The 23,649-nt window shown below is 33.1% G+C and overlaps 1 protein-coding gene across 1 annotated transcript in view; it reads left to right on the top strand.

Annotated features, from left to right (window-relative positions):
• LOC136986273 (uncharacterized) overlaps nucleotides 1-22,887 on the top strand; it is a 43,261-nt gene extending 20,374 nt beyond the window's left edge. The window contains exons 15-27 of the mRNA XM_067283767.1: nucleotides 14,962-15,052; nucleotides 19,905-20,001; nucleotides 20,074-20,123; nucleotides 20,858-20,954; nucleotides 21,033-21,161; nucleotides 21,237-21,468; nucleotides 21,557-21,696; nucleotides 21,760-21,878; nucleotides 21,955-22,063; nucleotides 22,150-22,238; nucleotides 22,309-22,449; nucleotides 22,518-22,671; nucleotides 22,754-22,887. Coding sequence (XP_067139868.1) covers nucleotides 14,962-15,052; nucleotides 19,905-20,001; nucleotides 20,074-20,123; nucleotides 20,858-20,954; nucleotides 21,033-21,161; nucleotides 21,237-21,468; nucleotides 21,557-21,696; nucleotides 21,760-21,878; nucleotides 21,955-22,063; nucleotides 22,150-22,238; nucleotides 22,309-22,449; nucleotides 22,518-22,671; nucleotides 22,754-22,834 — 1,529 coding nt within the window. The 3' untranslated portion in view covers nucleotides 22,835-22,887. The remainder of the gene's footprint in view (nucleotides 1-14,961; nucleotides 15,053-19,904; nucleotides 20,002-20,073; nucleotides 20,124-20,857; nucleotides 20,955-21,032; nucleotides 21,162-21,236; nucleotides 21,469-21,556; nucleotides 21,697-21,759; nucleotides 21,879-21,954; nucleotides 22,064-22,149; nucleotides 22,239-22,308; nucleotides 22,450-22,517; nucleotides 22,672-22,753) is intronic.
• The last annotated feature ends 762 nt before the right edge of the window (nucleotides 22,888-23,649 follow it).

Raw genomic sequence — 23,649 nt, 5'->3', positions numbered from 1 at the left:
TAGAACCTATGAAAAATTACGGAAACGAACATAAAACCTTTATGTAATCCTCACGAATGAAGCAACATCTACTCCGTAACTGCGAGTTAGTAATTACTGTTTAAAACTGGCACGTAACCCGTACCTGGTTCAACTTTTTCTTTAAATAGAGATTGTCCGCGGGTAATATACAGGAACATATCGTACAATTATGTTAAATACTTATGCTTTTGCAAAAACAATCAGAATGTTATGAATGAAAATTATCCATAAGTATAGTAAATTGTATATTAATCTGTACAGATTAATATACAATTTACTATACTTATTAGTAATTTATAATCAAAAAGAGAAGGGAAAAATTAATGCTGTGACAAAATTCGATGCAGAAATTTGAATTAACGTGATGCAATGGTATGAATCATCATTAATGCCAATTTTTTTAGTAGCATCAAAAACGCTAATTGCAAGTAATGTAATATATGCTGAAAGAATTTCCCATCGAAGAAATGATTGCAAAATTAATAAAATTAAGAAAATAAATGTGTTTATAATGTTTATGAAATCAGGTGTAAAATAGAAAAACCAAATCTTGTGATAAACTCCTACAAATTCAGCGTAATTATTATACATAAGAATCCTATTCTGTATTTCTGTCATTTGATTAAATTATTTCATTTTCCGATATCTTTTATATGTTTCCCAAAACACGAAATAAGGATGACATGAATAAACCAGAATGTAAATTAACGCTCAGGTAATGTGGAAATTATATTCAGATTCACTTGAGTAAACCTCTTGAACTCCTAGTCGTTTTTAGTTAGATATAAGAGTTTTCACTTAAACGTGGTATGAATAAAAAGTACTTGCTCATAAATGTGAGTTTATGTTTTGATTATTTGTAATTTGAAGTCTACTGGTCAGTAGTACAGCTTCGACGAGTAGAGTACATATATAATCAGCCATTAAAGTTATGTAAATATATTAACGATAATTTTTCTCTTATAAGAAACTTGAAGTCACTATATAAGTTTCGTACAGAAAATGCTGAAAATCAATCATTTCTTCTATGAACAGTTAAAAACGTGAGAAAGAACTCTTTCTAATGTGCAACGCTTTAGTGATATACGATTTCAAATTGCTGTAGCTGAAGACAGGCATTAATCAATCCATGATCTGAAAAACAAAAAAAAAATGACTGATGTGATAGTAAAAATTACTGAGAAAAAGAGGAAAATCTTTCAGCAAGCGAAGAACGAATGGGAGAAGCTAAAGCTACCCGAAAAAAAAATAATAATAACTTTTCGTATGCGAATCCTACATTTACAAGATTGAATACGTTTCAATAATGAAACCCTCTCCTCAAAGTGGGATATATCAACCGAATGGAATATGCTAGTATCAATGATAAACAAGTGTGAGATGAGTTTCTAGTTAACGTATATAGGCTATTCTAAATACAAACTCAGATGTTTTTATTTATACCAATTTCATTACATAGGAAAAGGTGGGGGAAGGTGGGGCAAGATGAGGACTTTAAGGTTTGAAAAATCATAAGATGGCAACCACTTTGATGAGGAAGATAATTTTTTATTCTCAGCAACTACAGCATTTGATAATATATAACATATAGTTTAATTTTTTTAAAAACGTTTTTAAAAACAAGAAAATTTAATATTTTAAAATTACATGTAAATGCACCATCTTGCGCCACCCATGGGGTAAGATAGGAATATTATTTTTATATACAAGGCAGACAAATTAAATGGTTAAACTGTTGTTTTCTTTAATATTTGCATAAGAACAGTGTGCCTATTTATCACAACGACTACATTTAGCCCAACTCTCTGTAGATGCAGATTATAACCATCCACAATAGAGGCATTCTGTGTCATTTGTCTTTTGTTTCTTGTTAGGCCTACCCTTGCTGATGCTTGTAACTTTTAATTTTACGGAATTTCTTTCGGTAAACAAAGACAGTTTTTCTGAGGTGCCGAAACTGTCATTGATTGTTTTTGTTGTTCCATCAGCTGCTACTTGTACGTTGTATCTATTAGGATTGCTGTTTTTCCTGTCCTCCTGCTATTTTCGATTTTTTTCTTGGCTCCAACATGTGGAATTGGCATTATTTCTATGGGAGAGACTTGAGTGAAAATTAAATGAGTAGGCCTACTTGTAGTGGTGTAATCAGTGACCGATCTGCACCCAGATTAGGCATACCTCCGTTTTCATGGTTTTGGTTATCCCAAAACAAGCATCCTGGTGTTTCCTGATGCTGAAGAGGCCTGATTGTTGTCTCTGCAGCAATAATGTCTGCCTCCGAAAATACTTCTGGATTCATTGACATATTCATGGTCAATCTAGGGAAGACGAAGTACCCCATCTTGCCCCAACGTGCACTTTTCATACTGACTGCAAACACAGGTCAACATTATTTCAAAACTAAACAATTTCAGTCTTAAAGGTTACTTCGAATACCATAATATCTTCATCTAAAAGGTAATGTAAAAGTTCACAATAATACTTATTTTGTAGAAACTTTGTAGCGGGCGTAAAATTACATGAAGTATTGCTGAAACATGGAAAACTGTCTTACTTCCAAACAAAGAGCGATTCAAACGTTCTCTCGTCTCATGATCTCTTTTGAGGTTGACATTTACTTCCCCAAATAACAGCTAGATGAAAGCACGTTAACCACGAATAAACAGACGTCCCCGTCTTACCCCATGGCCCCATCTTGCACCACCTTCCCCTACTCAAAATATATTCATCTGAGCTTAAATACCGTATCACTGAAATCAATTTTTTCTTTTATTCATTCAACAATCTTTAAATAATTTCTTACTCTAATCAATTGTAAACACGAAATTTGATAATATTTCAATTAAGATTTAAATTTTGTCAAAATGAATAAAAAGAACTATATTTCTAAAAATTTTAATAGATAAATTACAGAAAAACAGTTCCCGTGCTAAAATGGATAAGAATATGAAAAAAGCAATCAGAGTAAATTAAACCTCTTATTGTTACTTGTTTAAATGTCGTAATTTCTTATCTAGGAATCGGCGTCGATTGAGTGTTTTAGCACAGAGACTATTTTTTAAAAATTTTAAAAGATAAAATATAGAAAAACATAGTTATTTTTATTCAATTTAACTAAATAACCGATCCCATTGAATATATTAGCCTAATTTTAAAGTTAAATTTTGCTGTAAAGTGACTGTTATGTAAATTCCAATTGTCATTTACATAGAAAATGTTAGTATTGAAATATATGAAATGTTAATATTCAATATGAAAGTCCACATATTTTCCTATTATTAACGAATGAAACATTTTATTGGTGCACAAGATTTAAAACAATAAATCTCAGCTATTAAACTTACTTTCATCAATTTCATACTTTACATTTCTAAAGCATTTCAATGAAATACGTACTCGAAATATTTTTCGGCGATCTTTCGGTCGAAGCTTTCAGCCCGAAAAATAGAAAGAAAACTGAAGAAAAGATCAAAAGTAAAAAACAGTTATAAAGATTGTATAAATGGTTGTTTTAAATAATCGACTAGGAAGAAAATTACTGAAAATATATTTTCTATATCTCTACTCAATACATTTATTCACAAGAATTAAAAAAACAATACATTTAACCTTGAACACGGGGAGTTCTGTCGTAGATTTGAGCCTCGCCAGGACGGGCTGGCCACGTGGAGTTTTCCGGGTTTTCTCCACGTTATATAACGCCTAAAGGGGCCAATTACTCTTAAAAAGACCTTCCGGAAGGCATTTCCCCTATTCAGATCGCCCAAGTGTTGCGTTGCTATAAGTTAAAAATATGATTATTGTTTGTTTTATTATTTCGTTTAAAATGTATACTTTCCATTTCAAATTAGTAGCGGCTTGTCCCTGTATACGTACAGTGCATCATACTTTTTTTAACAATACAGTGTATAAACAATACGAGTAAGATTCTGAAACGAATTATGTGCATTAAACCTCGTTTAATGCACATAATTCGTTTCAGAATCTTACTCGTAATGCGAAACCCTCGTTAAGCGGAACAATTTTTCCTATATAAATTAATGTAAAATACGATAATGTGTTCCATGCCCAGAAAAATAGAGAGGTTGCGGCCGAAGGTTTCATCTCTGAAACGTGAACGTCGAACGTCTAGCGCAGCTTACAAGATAGCGGCGCTCGACGTTGACGTTTTAGAGATGAAAACTTCGGCCGCAACCTCGCTAATACTCAAATATTTTATGTATAACGTTTATTCAAAGAAAAAAATTATACAATATACATTTTTAAGGAGCGTGAATCATCTTCATGATTTTTTTCTAGCGCGGAATGAACCAACCTGGTATGGGGATTCGATTTGCAAAAAACAAAACATGCGCAAAAACATGTCTCCATTTCGTATTAAATATTAATTATTTATAATTATTAATTTTAATTTAGACATTAATAAAACTTAATTTGAAATTGGTCATTAAATTCAATACGAGATTGCCGCATACTGCCTACCTATAGTCAAATTATTTAATTTCTAATATATAAATATAGCCTTTACATAGCCCAAAATTTGGCATATTGTTTGGGAAGTTTATTGGACAATGTTGTAGATGTTAAATATGTAATGTAACGCACCGAGTAACAAAAAAATCGGGGGTTACACAATGTTAGGGTTCAAGGGCCAGGCCCTTTTATGAAAACCAAAAACAATAATAATAATTCAACAAAAAACACGTATAATTAACGATTTAAATGAAATATTTATTAACTTGAATAATACGAAAAAAACAACAATTGATTAATTGTACCAACAGTTAGTATATTTGTCAAATAGGCAAGTAAAAAAAACCAATCAATCAAAGAAAATCTTATTTCATACAATAACACATCCAAAATCCAATCTCCACCTCAAAAAAAGAAATACTCGAACAAAGTATACGTTTCTTAATCTATCTCCTTCTCAGAGACGTGTCTACAATAGTCATCGCCAGGCGCTACACCACACAGCTGAATTAAACGTGCCGTCTTTTATCCGATGTCCAGTGCAGCTCCGCTCTGCCTAATTTACATAATTTGGCGTCACGGGATCAGTCACTGATGCAAAATTAGTATTCCTGTCTTTTTGACTTAGCACAAAGAGGGTTTAGGCGTTTGTCCTTAAAAAGACCCCGAAAATAAAATAACTGTAACTAAAAATAACGCCCAAAACATAAAATAACGATCGGACATTGACTCCTTACACCGTGTCTGAACACAAATTTGGAAAAATGTGTGATTACGAGCGGCGACACTGAGATGCTAGCGGGACGAGTCCTAAATACAGACTGATGGAGCATGCGTACAATCGGGACTTACCCTCTCCTGGTCACTCGTTATGCGAAATACTCTTTATGCAAGGCTCTTATGTAGAGTCGTCCCGGTCATTTAACACCTTTCGGAGAAAAATATTTACATCGAAATAACATTACTTCCAGTACAAATCGGAAATTCGTGTGTAGTTAATCGGGGCTTCCTGCTCCTAAGTTTTCCAAATCTGGTCTATTCTTTCATGTAACTCAGTTCTTAAGATTAAGGAAAGACGGCGGATGGACAATAAGTGGAATTTATAGTCTACAATTTTTTCAAATTGCAACCCAATAAATATCTTCAATAATAAATTATATCAAAAGTAAAACAAGAATAAAATGAAAATATTTCTCTTTTAGACCGCCGAATGGCCGATGCGATTAAAGCGCCAATTTGTCACCTGGTGGGGCTCGGAATTCTCACGAAAACTTTCAGACGATTTTTATGGGTAGTCTCTCCTGGATATGTTCGATCCGCCTCATTACGAATTTAGCCAAACCCGTGATGGCATGCAAAAACTGACTTTAGTAACTTCATATCAGAAAGAGTCAACAATGATAAACAAAAAGCAAAATGTTTTTTATTTATTTAAACCTATTCAAAATGGAAACCTGCCTAAACAGAAAAAGATTTCAAATGATGCATTTCCGGTATACACACAGGCCAGGATAGATTTAATGAGTGAAGTCACCAGGCAACTGCTCTAAGTAGCAAAACGACAGAAGCGAAAAAGTGAGCGGTCTAAAATGTTTAAAAGAAAAAAACATAATAAATAATAAGTCGAATACAGTAAAGTGATGTAAATGTATTTTAAAGTTATTTATACTATATATATAGTTTATAGAAGAGTGCTAGCACTAAAAAACAGAAGGCAGCAAAACTCAGTTTAGTCAAGAGCTCATAGCGTCTTGACCTACATAATACTAGTACAGATCTGCCATGGCACAGTGTCAATAGACATTGGAAAAAGTGTGAATGCAGAACTTCTGATTTATATCGTTAGAGATTAGGGGCCGTCCATAAATTACGTAAGGGCGATTTTGGCCATTCTAGACTCCCACCCACCCCTGTGTAAAAAACCGTAATATTTTTCTTTGACCTCCCCTCCCCTTTCCTATCTTACGTAATATTTAGGCATGATTTAAAAAATCAAATTTTAACAAAAACATTTTTTTTATGAAACCCTAAAAACGTTAGGTCCAAAATATATAATTATTAATTAGTTAATTAATATGTACTATTATTTATAAAGACTATGTGAACAAATTTAAAAATATAAAAATTTAATGAATTCGAATGAACAATTTATTTTAAAAACTTTATTTTTTTAATTATCAACAATCTTTTCGTTATTATTATCATTAATCAACGTCATAATATTCATTTTAATATTAATTTTAATTTTTACAAAAAGACGCAAAAAACTTTGACAGATCGACTAGCTACTACACGTGTAAACAGAAACGTCATACAAAACAGAACATGAGAGAGAAACCACCACACTGCCTTTCTCCCGTGATAAAAAATGTGTAGAGCGTGAGTCTGGTAGCGTTATTATTCTATCACGTCACACGAGATGGCATTGGTAAAACGAGCGTTCTTAATAGAAACCGCCAAATTGAAGCCAAATTCAAAACTCCACCACTCAACGACATCAAAAAATAAAAATAAGAATATTACGTAAGACGAGATGTATTAACCTCCTACACCTGAGTAAGTGTGAGGACCCAAACGAGGTCCGAGATCGCGTAAAATGCAGAATTCTTTGGTGTGAAAATAACGATAAATTATATGAGAGAGAGAGAAAGAAAAAAAATCTCTTGATCAAAACAACGTGACGCGAAATGCGTACAACGAGTCTCGAAACGACGCCAACACGTTTTAAACGACCTGTTAATGTTAAACCCAAAGGTAGAACTCGGACACACGCGCTCATAAATACGTATAAGTCTGACTCAAGTACTCATAAATAATCAACTTAGGAAAAAAATTTCGGAAAAAGGAAAAAATTGAGGGATAGAAAAATATCGCGTATGATCGTTAGAATTCCAAAATGACATCATTTACAAACAACGGATTAAATGATGAGTGCAGGTGTTGTGGTTCTATCAACAATCTCCAAGCATAGTTGAAAAGGGTGTCAAATAGATACCTCGAATCGGACCTTTCCCGCGACCCGCGATGGTCTCGTTTTGCGCTTGAAAACAAAGGGGAGACCAATCGGGAAGCGAGAAAAGGGACGAGGGACCAATCCGAAAGGTGGATAGTGCACGAGAAAAACGTATAAAAACTGGGACTTCAAGGTCGAAAGGAGTTTTCTCCGAAATAAGAACTGTCGCCTTTGGATTAAGCTCACCGTGTGCTTTATGATGTATTGTGCCATCGCCCAAGACATCTCTGTGAATCTCCGATCATCCCCAACACCCAGCGATCCTGCTCGTCCGCCCCGGGGTGCGACCGACATCAATGTTCTCGTCTGGATCAGTGAAGGACTGTCGATCGACGATGTAAGCATTTATGTTACAAATAAACGGTTTTCGCATGTAAAACACTTGTTTTCATTTGCCTCCTTCGCAACCGCCTACATACATACATACGCACCACATTAGGCTCATTCTGACGCAAGAAATTGTAATCCTCTTTAAAGTCGGCAAATCTTACAGTAAGAAATCGTAAGAAATCCTTGACCCCACCCACCCCAAAATACCTTACGTAATTTTTGGACGGCCCCTTATACTTTGGAGCATTCTATCGAAGTTTCATGATTTTTCTGTGCGTTATACTGTAGGATGTGACCATACAATGTTTAAGCCCTATTAGTCTCTATGATCCGCAACTGACCACATTAGATAGGCTTACACGAACAGTAGATAATAGCAATGAATAATTGCAATCTAAATGGTTTGGATATATTTATATCAATAGCTTTAAATGATAGTCGGATGGAATGAGAAACATTGTGTTGATTTAAATTGTACATGAGCAACCGCGAATGGATTCGTTTCTTGATCTGATATGTAAAGATATGTAAATGGTGCTATGCTTAAATAAATCTTAGTTGTGTTAATGTTAAGTTGGCAACGGAGTAAATTACTTCCAGATTATTGTCTCTCAACTTCCTCCGTTCGCTAACTTCGAGTCCTCATACGAAATCTCAACTCAAACCGCTCGCGCGTTTTCGAGTTGAGATTTCGATTCACCGGTGTAACCAGTATGGTGTCAGAGTATTTTGACCCCGGGGAGCACTGTTATGACCTTTCATACTAGCATGACATGGTCTTCCTGATCTTGGTTGCACATCTGTTTTTCCAGTTTTTTTATATTTTTAGTGATCTATCTACAGTAGGTTTGTGATATTCAATTAGCTTGCTTATTTCTAATTGGAAATACCTTGTAAATGTTTTTAATAATTAAATTCTTCATATCGTTTCAAATTGGTTTTCAATTAGGAGCCCATTGCTATATTTAAATAAATTTTAATTCTAACAAGTCCAATATGCGAAATACTACTGATAATGCAAGTTAAACACGTAATGATTATTTTCTATATAAAACATCAGATTGTTATATTATAATTTTTTGTATTTAATCAAAGTTACAAGACTCGTCTCAGTTTTCGGAGATACTATAGATTATCACCTATGGAATTTCGGGACTTTGAGTATATATCTGAACTGAGGGGACCGAGACGAGTTCAACGATACTCTACTTTTGAACCGGAGACGAAAAATAAGAAAGTTATCATAGTTTTTATGTTATCATACTTTTTTAATGTTTTCATGCAGACGGCACTGTAGTTGCTAGTGCTGCCATCTCGCGGGTAAAGTCTGCAAACAAATTTAAAAAAGCACTCTGAAAGGCAAGAAATTGCACGAACAGTCGAATGCCACTTCCTTTTTTTTCTTTTGTTCAAGAACTACTGTGAATCAATAACTAGTGACGTTAAGCAATCGGCGGCCTGCCGGCGGCTCCCCTGCCGGGGGGAGTCCGTCGGGAGCATCGGGAGCACGAACGGTCGAACGCTAGTTCCTTTTTGTTCAAGCATCGCGACTCCCGATTGCGATAGCGCGGTCGGCTCGTAGTACTAGTCGACCACGAGCGATAGAGAGACTGAGGAGCCGTAGCCCCAGAGGTCGACGAGTGCGAGGATGTGTAAAAAGGACTTAACTCGAACTGTACACGATCAGTGTGCTTGTGGATCAACATCTGCCTTTGTTGAAGATATATATGGCCGAGTGCCGGACTGCCTGTTAAACACGCGATAGGCTTAGTGGAGAGAGCGACGCGACTCCCGATCATCGCGCGATCACCGAAAAAAGTATGATAACTTTCTTATTTTTTGCCTCCGGCCCAAAAGTAGGGTACCGTTGAACTCGTCTCGGTCCTCTGAGTTCAAATATATACTCAAAGTCCCGAAATTCCATAGGTGGTAATCTATATGTACACCCCAGTTGGCTTCTGTTGCAGGATTTTGTTATTTTTGTTTTATTTTTATTTTTCCGGCTCAGTTATGACAGAGAAAAAGTATGGTGCTCGGTCAAATACTAACCACTCAAGACTTTTATGTCCAAAAATGCAAGAAAATTTGGTTGTTTTTCTGTATGTTTTTAATTAAAATTTTCAGTTTTCCGAACCTTGTTATACACACGAAACATTTCTCAGTGGTTTTGTTTTTTTTTAAATATATTAAAATATACGTATTATACTCTGTAATACTACTAAACTAGAGCCTTATACCCCGTTCGCACGAAGCATTTCAATCTAGATTGTGAGCAAGGTCGGGGACTATGTCTTGGCGCGATCTCTCTCGACCGTTTCAATCTCGACCGAAACGAGGTTTAATCGCGATCGATTCAAGAGAGTTCTTGAAACTAGATCCAGTCATAAGAGAGATCCCACAATCTCACGCGCGCGAGATAATACAAGATGGCTGTGGAACACCTGTCGGGCTGTGGACAGCGAAATAAAAAGGATATTGTATTTCGAGAGATGATGACATCTGTCTAATATCAGCAGTGCCGTTCGGGGTGAAAAATTTCTCTGCCTGAAAAAAGAAAAAAAAAGGTCGACGGCACTAACATACTATTGTTACCTGGTCTTCGCCCAGTGCTCGTTACGTTCCAAATACGCCACTGATTATTAGATATATCGCAAGAAAAAGTATTGTATTTATTTCTAGCCAAAACTTCCATTTCGTTTGTCGGTGATTGTCAGGGAAAAATTTTCTGTTAGCGAACCCTTTGTTAACTATTTCGAATATCACCACTAGGGATTGCAATCCAGCAGTGTTTTGAATCCAGCTGGATTTTTGCTGGATTGAAATCATTCCAGCTGGATCCAGCGCGGATCCAGCGTGGATGTATTTTTGGTGCAATAGTGTTATCTGTCTATCTATCTATCCTGCAATTTATGTTTTTTTAATGAAATAAAACATTTTTAAAAAATACTTAAGAAGCTTTTATATTTAGACTGGTCACTATAAATCAGTAAAACTTCTTAAACATTTAGATAGTAAACTTAACTTTGGTTCGGTTTAACACTTGAGATAGAGATAATTAACTTTGAATATTTAGTTTAGTTAGATTATAATTATAATGTAATCTTTAAGTTAAATAATAGCAAAGGCAATTCTACTGATTAATTTATATTAATATATTATAATAATGTAAGGACGGATAATCAGTGGCTAAGTGGCTATCAGTCTTACCAGTTTTCATATATAGGCTCTACATATTAGTTTGTAGTTATTTATAAGTATATAAAACTATGTACTGGAAGTAGAATAAGTTAAATAAACTGCACCTTTATCAATCCAGCAAAATTTAATAAAATAATAACATTTTCAATCGTTTTTAACGATCTTCCTCGGTTACAAAAAAATAGAACATTAAATATAGAACATAAAATGTGTTCGGAATAAATATAAAAATTAACGGAAAACGTCCAAACGGACAAAATATAGATAAATAAACAAAATAAATAGCGGAAAAAAATATACAGGGTGTTTTTTTTTTAACTGGCGGTACTCAGAAACATCTGTAGAGCAATCTAACAGCCGGACTGTCGCCAAATTTGGGAGAGTGACTAAGGATGACATGGAAAAGAGATTCCGCGAAGAAAAAAGTAGTACCTAAATTCGCCGGTAGAGGAGGATTTGGCGCTGTTGTAGCGAAAAAGCTACCAGCACTTCACTGAAGAAAGGGTCATCAGTCGCTTTTTTCCACTTGCATGGCCGCCTCGCTCCCCGGATCTAACCCCATGTTACTTTTTCCTGTGGGGTTACTTAAAGTCCAAGGTCTATCTTGGTAGTGTCCCAAACTTGATGACTTTGAAGGACAACATTTCTCGAACTGTGATGAACATTCCTGCGGACATGTTACGTTCGGCCATAGAGAACACGGTGTTCAGGATGCAATGAGTTGTCCAGCAGGACGGTGATCACATTGAAGAAGGGAGAAGGTTATTTGCTGATTAATTAAACTTTCGTTATTACACTGAAACCTCTGTCTGATTATTCATTCGTGTGTTTGTTAATTGCAGCTGGATTTTATGCAGATTCTTAGCTGTTTCGCTACAACAGCGCCAAATCCACCCCTACCGGCAAATTTGGGTACTACTTTTTTCTTCGCGGAATCTCTTTCCCATGTCGTCCTTAGTCACTCTCTCAAATTTGGCGACAGTCCGGCTGTTAGATTGCTCTACAGATGTCTCTGAGTACCGTCAGTTTAAAAAAAAACACCCTGTACAGTAATACCTCGACTTCGCTACCCCGACTTACGCGAACCCGGAGTTACGCGATTTTCAAATCTCGAAGATTCGTCTTTTGTTTGAGCGCCACGCAACCCTTGATTACTCACTCCCCCCAAACTATTGTTCAGCTTACAGGTTCGGACGTGTCGCGCGGAATCGACGCATAGCTACAATTTATTTTGTCTTATTTATTTCTGTGTTTGTTATATCTACGGAGACTTGAGACTCTACTGTGTCATCCAAACGAAGTAGAACTGATTCTTCTGCATCAAACAAGAAAAGAAAAACTTCATCTTTAATAATGTTAACTTTACATTCCAAAGACTTCGATACAAAAATAAAAATTTGTAAATTGGCAAAACTTGATCCTTTAGACTCAGTTCAATCAGATGATCGAATGACAGTTGGAAACTTGACAGAAGGCCTCAGTTTAATTAAAAAGAGGTTACAAATTTTAGAAAATATAGACTCCAACGAAGAGCGCATTTCTTCTACAAAACGAAAAATAAAAAAATTATTAGCATGCTACGAAGAAATTTTGCGGGAGAAAAAAATCTTTGAGCCGTCAGACGAATTTGTTAGATTTTAGGAAGCCTTCTATAACAAAATAACTTTACAATTTTAATAATATAATTTGTTATACATATGTATTATCTAAGATTTTATTAAACATTTTTTTCTAAATTTCTGTTTTCTTTAGTCTCCGGCCCCAATTAAAAATAATTTGTATGTATTTATATGCGAAGTTATACCCCGACTTACGCGAATTCGACTTACACGGTTATCGCTCGGTCCCACCTTTCGCGTAAGTTCGGGGTATTAACTGTATATAAGATATAACAACGAAACCAGCATTGTCCGTTAATAACATTAATTAATGTAAAAAGATCTCCACATGGTAGACAATGAGTCCGCATCTCTATGGTTCATACAACCAGTTGTCATGTGCGCCTTGCAGATTTCCAATCTCTCAAGATGTTTGACCGTTTGCCTATTCGTCGTCGTTTTTATAATTGCCGCTTGATCCCATTGGACGTTAACATCCTTCTGTCTTGCGTATGATGCCAGCGCAGTGTTGTCAAGGTTCTTACTGATTGTATATTTGTGCTCTTGAGCCTTTGTTTTAAACTACGCATCGTTGCACCCACATAAACAAGCTTAAAATTGAAACGTTGGTTGTGTAAAGGCACCGAGTATATACCCGTTGTTGAATTCCGATCCTCTTCTTTTTATCGTTTCTTAAAAGTTTGAAAACAGTGGGATTACGTCGCTATACAATACAAAAATTATCAGACCTGGCAGTACATCTATGTATCTTGTTTTAAAAAAATGGGATGTAATTAAGCACTATTCTTTTTATATTTATTCGAAACACATTTTATGTTCTATAGTTAATGTTGTATTTTTTTGTAACTGAGGAAGATCGTTAAAAGCGATTGAATACGTTATTATTTTATTAAATTTTGCTGGATTGATTAAGGTATAGTTTATTTATAAGTAATTTAATTATTAGTGTTACTAAAGTAGTGAGTAAATAATTAGTAAGTATTAGTAGCAGTCTAGTAGTTAGCAAAGCGGCAACGCGACAACGTAGACTTTTGCGCAATTATTTAGAAAGTTAATTGAGTATTTGCGGATCCGCAGCGCTGGATCCAGCACTTGGTGCTGGATCCAGCAGGCCGAAGAATGCGCTGGATCCAGCTGGATTGCTGGATGAGGGATCCAGCAATTGCAATCCCTAATCCCACTGAGTGTGTGTGTGTGGGAAGCACGATTTTGTTCACCGTCTTGGAAACTTAATAACTCCTATACTTTTTGTCGAAAATTCCTAAAATTTTGCAGGAAGGTTTGAGTAATAAGAGTATTGATGTTATTAAATTTTGGTGGATAAAGGTCTACGGAGTGAAGTGAGGATTGTGTGTCATATTCGAATAGGGTCAGACTTAATGACGATTTTACTCGTTATTAACGCTTACAAATTTTTTTTATAAACCCATTCCTACATTCAAAATTAAGCTTTTTGCCATTTTTTAATAATTAAAAGTATTAAAAGTTTTTAAAATAAAATATCGTAACAGATGGCGCCATACGCAGTTTTAGATGTCGCTGGGAAACTTAAACAACTCACTGCTGGCATTTTTTTTTTGTATTGCACTGTAAAAATAATTATTTCATAACGAAATGTGTTCTTTTAAAAGAAAAAAAAATGTCTCTTTCTATTTCATTAATAATTATATTTTAAATTTTACAGGTAATGTAACAGGTGGTTTATTAATTGTATTTTCAATGTACCATACTTTAGACGAGTTACTCGTTTAAAGTATGGTACGTTGAAAATTTAGAAGAAATTTAGAAATTTACATTGAAGATTTATGCATCAATTAGAAATTACTCGTCACGAGTAATTTCTAATTGATGCATAAATCTTTCAAGTTTTTTCCCTATCCTGAGGGAAAAATTTCTAAAAATACTGTTAGCCATTTTAATTGAAACTTTTAAATTCTTTAGCATATTAATTAATAGATCCAGGAAAAAATAAAAATTAATTAATTTTAATTAATTGTATTATTAATTAAAATTAGTGAAATTATTTGTTATTATTTTTATTATTTACAATGTATTCAAATAATACAGTAATATTTAAAATTTATTATTTCGCTCCGTAATGAAGTTAATCTTTCGGTACATTTTACAGAAAATCAAATGAAATGATGACATAAGAAGGAAAAAAATATTCAGAAAAGTTTAAATTATTTCTTATTCAATAAAAAGCAATTAAATGCATTCAAATTTCTATTAGTTCAGGAAGCAGCAATATATATAATCTAATCCTGTTGCGTCATATTACAACCTTGAACAGTAAAATATAATCAGTTGCCCTAGTGTTATGTGTTGTAGTTAAGATGTATTTCTACAGAGCTGGACTTATATCCGTTTTTATATGTATTATTTTCTTCTGGATCAGGTAATAATTCATTTTTTCTCCAAATTATATTAATGAACGTGGTTTCGCGTTATTTAAACGTTTATTCAATTACTAATTTCCTTTCAATTATCGTTCAAAACCTTGTTTATATTAGATTTAAATTTTAATTTACACTAAATATTACAGATTTTTATTTATAAAATTGTTCTTTTTTTGGATAAATAAATTTTTTTTTTCGTTTGGAATTTTAATATAGCGTAAGGAAAATTGTCAGGTGTATTAATAATATATATATTTAACATTGTAGATTTAAAGTAAATATCCATGAACGAATTAAAGTCGTATTATTCTGGTTTTAAGTTTGAAGGTCAAAACTAACTCATCTAGTGCGTGGGATTTTGTTTACTTCACTTTATACGGAAGAAAATATGCTTAAATTCTGTATGGCAACATATCTTGTTTCAGTAAATTATTTTGCTTTCTGTTGCCTTTATCTCTAGATTCGATGCATTTTATTAAACACTCGTTAATTAGGGAGTATTTATTTTATTAATCTGTCATTACTATACTAATTTTGACAAATAAGTATATTCATATATATCTGCTAGGAGGAAACTTCGCAATTTTATTTTTGAAAATTTCTAATGATTATATATATATATATATATTATTTAACACAAGAAATTTCTTACACCACTTTAATTTCAGTAGTTTCCGAGTATAAAATGTTTTAAAGAAAGTCAATATCATAATAACAAAAGAAAGAAGTGTAAATGCAAAAAGTATCTCCCAAACTATTTAAAAATATAAGTTAAAATTAAAACAAAATATGCTGTCTGCACGTTTTGTAACGGGATGTAATTATCAGATATCCGCGGTGAACAGTGGATGAGATGTGACAGTTCCCTGATTGAACTCATGTAACATGTTTAGGTGTAGGAGCAGAGATGAGTATACTTGCGGGTTTTGCAAATAAACATTTTAATTTCTCATTCCTTCGTAACATATTTAAATAAATTATTTTATGCTATAAGTTAATCTGTTTTCTTCCTTTTTCCATAAACTTGAATTTGTATTTTGGGGCCCAAATTTGAAGCCTTCAAAAAACCGACATTTCTGACCTTTCATTTATCTGAAATAATTCAAAACAAAAACATTTAAGGATATAATCTTGCGGAGTTTGCGATTTGATTTTCAGATTTTTTTAATTAGCACGCATTTTGAATGAATCTATAGTCTATTTGTCTTCAAATTGTCACTTGAGTATTCAAAACATATAAAATGATTTTTTTTTTCCACTTTAAAGTTTAAAATGTAAAAACAATTTTAGAAATATCGAAATAAAGTTAGGTTTTAAGTTTTTAATACATTAAAGTAATTTTAAAAGCATACGTGTGATAATTTTATTTTTGCATGTTTTTCCATTAATTAATCAATGGGCGTGTTGCTTAGTAAAACGGTTTTAATACATCTGCATAAGTAAACCAATGGCAAATTCCACTTGAAATGAAACATAATATGCCACTGGCATGTTTTTCCAGCTGTATTCAAACAGGACAGTCGGATGGTCGAGGCGGTTGAGGAGTCACATGTTGCTCTGGAGGATCCGAAATCAAATCCAGATAGGTCGAGAAACCCAGGAATTTTTGGGGGGTGTTCCAACTGGATATATTGGCTTTGACCGCACCAATAATATCCTGCTAAAAAAGGTCATCTTGGAGGCCACTGGCCGATGAAATAAAAACCCACATTAGTATAATTAAAAGAACCTTTTTGTGCCCACAGAGTGAAAAAGTCAAAGATTAGAAAAAACTGTATTAAAACCGCTTTAGTAAATGCAATTTTTAATTATATATTTAATTATACAATAAAAGATATTTAAATCTGAAAATAACAAAATAATTTTTTTTGTTACGTCAAATTGATCTAATGTCATGGAAACTATGATAAAAGAACATTTTATTGATTATCATAAACTATAAAATTATATTTTTCCGTAGTGATTAAACACATACTGGTATTTCACACGATGGTAAATAATCCAGTAAATTTCTGCTTAATGTATAATGTAGATTTGCTTAATAAATTGAACTATTTACAGCATATTTTTAAATGTAAGAGTTACAAAATGTAATTAACTTATTGAGATTGAATTGTGTACACGGTGATCCAAAAATCAACCGAGATATATTTTTAAGATTGTTTTAGAAACAGTTAAAACCGAATTGGAACAGTTTCCGAAACGAGCCAACACTGAACTGTTTAAACCCGTTTCGTTTCTGGTTAAGATAAAACGTAAGGGTCATTTGTCAAGGAGACGTAAAGGTAAGTTTGTATGCAGCACACAATCTAGCGCATTGCTCAGGGTATTCTTTGTTAATGGCGCCATAATCTGTATAAAAGACCTTAATGACCCTCTTCTTGATGACCATGCAGATCCAAGTTCTACGGGGACAAAATTTGCAGTAACTGATTTCGGTAAATAAAAAAGTAACCAAGTCGCAATTAATAAACATAAGGATCAGACCGGGGTTCTAAATCATTTGTAGAAATGTGTAAATTGTAAAGATCTGCAGTAGTTTATTCGATGTAAAGAGAGTTACAAATATTATTGCTCTGTATTTATAAATTGAACACATGAGTGGATAAATAGGATATGTTGCAATCATTCAGAACAATTGTTCTGAATGGAGGAAGGTGAATGTACTCGTCTGTGGCATACCACCATCAACAATCTCAGAAACTAAATCATATTGTAATATGCTCTGCGTTACGCTACTTTATGAATATATGTATTATAATAAAAATAATTATGCTTAATCGCCGGTTTTTATTTATAATCACCAACCATCTTTATGAATTTGTTAAATTTCACTAAATTTCTCACATTTTTCGGCGATTTTACATAATTCCCAAATGAATTCGGTAAGATATCGCTGAATATATTACTTGTAAGACGACTTTTGCATAATTTCCAAAATGTAATTCATAAATGTCATGAAATTTCCCATTTTTTGTTGTATTTAATAAAAAAGCTTATGGATTTAAACAAATTTGAATCAAATGAATCAAAACTACATTTTTTGTTTTATTAATATTAGAAAAATTTAATGGATAGAAAGAAACTAAGAAAAATCTATTTAAGCTTAATATTATAATTATGTGTACAAAACTATCGAAAAATTGTTGGGAAAAGTATAAACTTGAATAATTTTATTGCTTATTCAAACATAGCAAACTACTGTAACTAACATTTTGAGTTACATAATTTTTCATTTTTTTTTTTTGCATTTTCGTTTGGTTAAATTACACGTTTCTTTACACGAACACCTTTGGTACTCTCGACTTCATAAAATTGATGTTTTTCTTGCTCAGTCTCTAAGAGAAAGAGTGATATTTGGTACATTCTCTGAAATATTTTTATGGACCCTTGTAATTGACTGATTTTGATCTAGTGATTCAATTATTTTTTGTAGCTACTCTTCGGTGAGAGCATCTGCTCCAGCATCATTACGAAAAGTTAACACCGAGGTTGAGGCCGAAGTTTCAAATGCGAAAACGTGTACTTTGGACGTTCATCGCCGCTTTCCTGTAAGCCTAGAAGTTTGACAATGGTGTTTGGAAAGTCAGTGGAATCACGCTCGACATTCCAAACGCCATTGTCAAACTTCTAGGCTTACAGGAAAGCGGCGATGAACGTCCGACGTACACGTTTACACATTTAAAACTTCGGCCTCAACCTCGCTAATGTCTTCAGCCCAACTTCTAAGAGTGAAACAAACATGGCTTTATAAGGACTACACATAATGACAAAAATATAACCATTGTAAATCTAACCCAAACTCAGTAGAAAAAATGATAACTAAATCATCACTAAACGTCTTTGGTTACTGAGAAATTTATTTGCTTATACTATACACTAACGCTTTCAACCGAATGCATAGACCATCTTCAGGTGTCTGAGTTTAACCACTTGAGAACGTCAGTTTAACTATTGTAATTAAATCTAATCTTTTATTTTGTACTTGCGTGGTTTCTTGAAATATTAAAATCAACTTCAAAAGCGCAATTTCTTAAAATGGCACAAGCTTTAAAATTAATTCGTTCAATTTCTCAATTGTTATCATTCTTGAAATTATATATCTCGATTAACTGACTTTTTAACTCCACCGTATTTTGAATCGGGAATGCGTTAATTATTGAAACAATTAATATATTCGTATGAGTAATGGGTTGATGTAATAAAGAAACACAACACGTGCGATCTACCTAGAGAGATGTCTTCTGGAAAGACTTTTAATGAGGAAATGGTTCCTACTTATGTATCAGACAGGTAAGAACAGCCGCGTAGCGAGGGGGGTGCAAGGAATGTATCATGCACCAGGCGCCACTCGCAGGGGCGCCCAAATGGTCTCTAAAACAAACTATATATGTTTCTAAAGGGGGGAGGGGGCGCCAATAAAGTGTCGTGCCCCGGGCACCAATTATGTTTGCTACGCCACTGGTGTAGAAAAACTCGAAAAATTTCATGCAGCCAGGCATAAACACGTAACCGACTACCAGTGTTCAGTTGCTTCGTTCACTGACTACTCACTCACCGGCGAAGATTAAGCTTCTACAGACGAGTAACTAATATAGCAATGTTGCCAGATGATTCAAACTTAATTCAAAGGCGTTTTGTTGGTGATTGATAAATAGGGATTTACTATATATTTGCACTAATTCGTAAGGGGCGCAAAAATTACGACTAGCACCAGGAGCAACATATTCCAGCGATGGCATTGCAGCCACTGGTGAGCGAATCAACAATTAGCAAATGCTAATTAGTTATTGTTTAATACTACTAATATTCATGATACTAATGAATGAAATGTAAATAATATCAAATTAGATGGAGAAAGAGAAGAATGAATTTATTCCAAAGATACGGTATTCCGGGACCGAAACCTCATTTCATAACAGGAAATATGAAAGAATTTCACGAAAAGGTATAATTTAAATATCATTTATTTTGATAAAAATATAAATGATTGTACCATTTCTTTGTTTATTTTGTACAGAGAAATAAGTGTATCGAGGAATGGAAAGAAAAATATGGAAACATCTTCGGGTATGTTTAACGTACAGTAAAATAACTAAAAATTAACTTTCGATGTTTTCTTTTATTTTATAAAATTAATAATTATAGAATAATAACGAAATTAATAATAATCAATTTCACAAAATTATATATAATAAAAATATTTCATATATTTCTAGTCTATTCTTAATCATTATCTAACATTAGCTTAAAATAATGCATGTATTAGAAATAGTATTAAGCATACATTAAAAACAATACTAGACTTAATACGTATTATATGAAATCTGTAACTATTCAATAAAGATTTCTTCCAAGTAGTAAACAAAGCGAATTCAAATACGAAAAAGCAGCCGTGGAAACAATTCATAAGCTTATGAAACTGTAATTTGAACATGTAGTATTTCTAAAAATGTAAATGCAAGTGTACAGTGAGTATACAAAGAAACATGCTTTCATACACACGTCAAAAAATTAATTTTCCACATAATCGAACAATTATTTAATGTACCATGTTTACGGGATGTCGACGAAATTATTGCACCAGGTTAGGCTTATATAAAACATAACATAACGTGTTTTGTACGGTTAAAATACTCAAGGAGAATTGGGTAGACGACTTCAAAACATGACAGGGAGAACAGGATGAAGCTTCTTGCACGTTCTCTCTTGCATTGCTTTGAGCGTGCCAGCCTTGCAGAATCTGATGCAATATTTTCGTCTATATCCTGTACAGCAACTTATTGTTCATGAATTTATTTCAGATTCTTTCTTGGAGCCAAACCTTTTATCTTTTGTACTGACGTCGATTTAATCAAAACCGTTCAAGTAAAAGAATTCAAGAATTTTTCCAATAAAGACGTAAATGTTTGATATTTAATGTTTATTTTAATAATAATGATTAATTAATTAATTTAATTAATATTTTTGTGCTATTAGTTACTATTACCTGATGCAGGACTTCCTCATAAGTTAATGCTCGACTTTTTAGAAATACAAAAAGATGAAACATGGAAAAATACGAGATCTGTCATTAGTATGTCGTTTACTTCTGGAAAAATTAAAATGGTAATTATTCTCGTTTAATTGTCTTTAAAATTTTATCTACATTTAAAATATACTTTTAACGTTTGATATTTTTAGATGACAACACTTATGGATGATCCCATTAAAACATTTTTAAAAAATATACAAGAACAGAAAGACGAATATTTTAATATTCATCAACACTTTAAAAATTTGACATTTGATATCATCTGTCGATCTGCTTTCGGAATTGTAACAAATGTACAAAATGGGGAAATTACAAATTTTGTGAAAGCTGTATTTAATATTTTCAATGTCGATACTTCTGATATTTTACCTGTAATATCAAGTAAATATTATGTACTAAAATCGTTTTATGTATATATAGTAGGAAGCAGGTATTTTCATTTCTATATTAAAAATGTTTTGATATGCAGTTTGTTTTCCGGAATTCGAACCCCTTCCCATGTATGTAAGGTGGTTTTTAGATGCTACTAGGAATGCAATGAGGTGTTCTTCCGTAAGAATTCTCATCGATACCTGTAGACAAATCATTGATTCTCGCAAGAAATCTAATGTAAGTAAATACTCGTCAATTTAAAATATTTCGAAATGAAATTAATTTAATCTATTCGATTAGTATCATCCTCCTGATCTATTGCAAACTTTATTGGATGCAGAAGGCGACTCGAGTCTTCAAATGAAAAAACTTAGCACTGATTCTATAATAGCCAATGCAGTAGGATTTATGGTTGCTGGGTAGTATTTTGTTCGAATTATTTTCACATTACAAACTAAAAATATAACTTGTTAGTGTTTTTCTGCATTTTAACAGCTATGAGACGACTAGTATATCATTAGCATGGTGCGCACATTATGTATCCCATTATCCTGAAGTTCAGGACAAAATGCGCAAAGAAATTAATGATAATGTTAAAGAAAGTGTAAATACAAATTTTTATTCTTTGTCTTTATGAAATTTTACAAAATAAAATGACTAATTTAATACGTGCTTTTTCAAATTTTAAAGGATGATATTCAATATTCAGATTTGATGAACTTTAAATACATGGATCAAGTAATATCAGAAACATTGCGTATATCACCACTATCACCGATGTAATATACATTTTTAATGCTCTTAATTCAAATCTCCAACTTGTGTTAATAAATTTTCTGTATTTATTAGAGTTATCAATAGAATTTGTGCCGAAGATTTTAAATATAAAGATATAACTATACCAAAAGGAGCCATTTTAATTGTCGGCTCGTTCATTCTTCAAAATCATCCTGATTACTGGCAAGAACCGGAAAAATTTGATCCCGAAAGGTAAAACAATAACAACAGAAATAAGCAGAATGCGAATTTTTGAGCTGAATATTAAATAATATTTACAGATTTTCTGCAGAAAATCATATTGATCCGTATATTTATCAACCTTTTGGCGCCGGTCCCAGAATTTGTATTGGTATGAGATTAGCACAAACAGTCATAAAATTAACTCTGGCAAAACTTATTAGATCATACAAATTGGAACCATACGGGGATTTGGTAAGTCCATTATCGTATATATTAGTGATTAATTTTTTTTATTACTTGCTTTTAATGATTTTTGAAATCATATTTTTTATAGGACATTGAACTAGAACATTTCTTATTTTTCTCCTTTCCTAAAAATGGTGTTATTGTCAAAGCAATTCCATTAACGTCGTAATTGAACATGAACTTATTATTTTGAAAATATATTAAATTTTCTTTTTTCTATTATTTAATTGCATTTATACGGAGTGTATCAAAAGATAAGGTGAACCGCACAGGAAGTAATAGAAGAGCTTAAGATGCATAAATAATCCATAGAAAGTTTACTTGTACAGAGTGGGAAAGAAAGTCACTTAACATCCAAGCTACAGAATAGAGAATGTATCCAAAGTTACTTCGCTCATGTCAGGAACACACATTATTCTGAAGGGAAAGAAATTGTTGTGTGTTACACGCATAGCCGCCATCTTGATGGCGTCATATTGAAGGCAACTCCGAATGGGAAGGGGGTCATGTTAGGGTCAAAATTTCACAAGGAATTGATTGCTGAAAGATTTTATTGACCTATCTCGAATGTTTACAGAGTCATATGATGTATATTCTTTGGGTACAGTACATTCTATATTTTGTAACAGGCGTGTTAAATGACTTTCTTTTTCCCCTTGTATTAACTATTAGGTCTATTTAGTAAAGACAACATCTTGTTTATCTTAATTATTAACAATTGAACAATTTACTGATATATGCTCTATGGTAACAAGACAAAGTGTTTCATCAAAACGAGATGCTGGATAACGTTTGGTAATAAATTAGTAAAGCCAGAGCCGGCTCTAGGGTTTATGTCGTCGGAGATAAAACATGCATTTGATGTCCGTTATTTCTGTATATGAAATGAAAAAATTTTATGTTGAAATCCCATATCTTGCTCCGTCAATCAACATTGAACTCGCACCGTATATAATATAAATAAAAATTTTTAAAAATAATACA

This window comes from Centruroides vittatus, unplaced genomic scaffold, assembly GCF_030686945.1.
Source record: "Centruroides vittatus isolate TY-2023 unplaced genomic scaffold, ASM3068694v2 scaffold_1015, whole genome shotgun sequence".
NCBI lineage: Eukaryota > Metazoa > Arthropoda > Arachnida > Scorpiones > Buthidae > Centruroides > Centruroides vittatus.
This window is presented reverse-complemented; position numbering and strand designations above follow the sequence as displayed.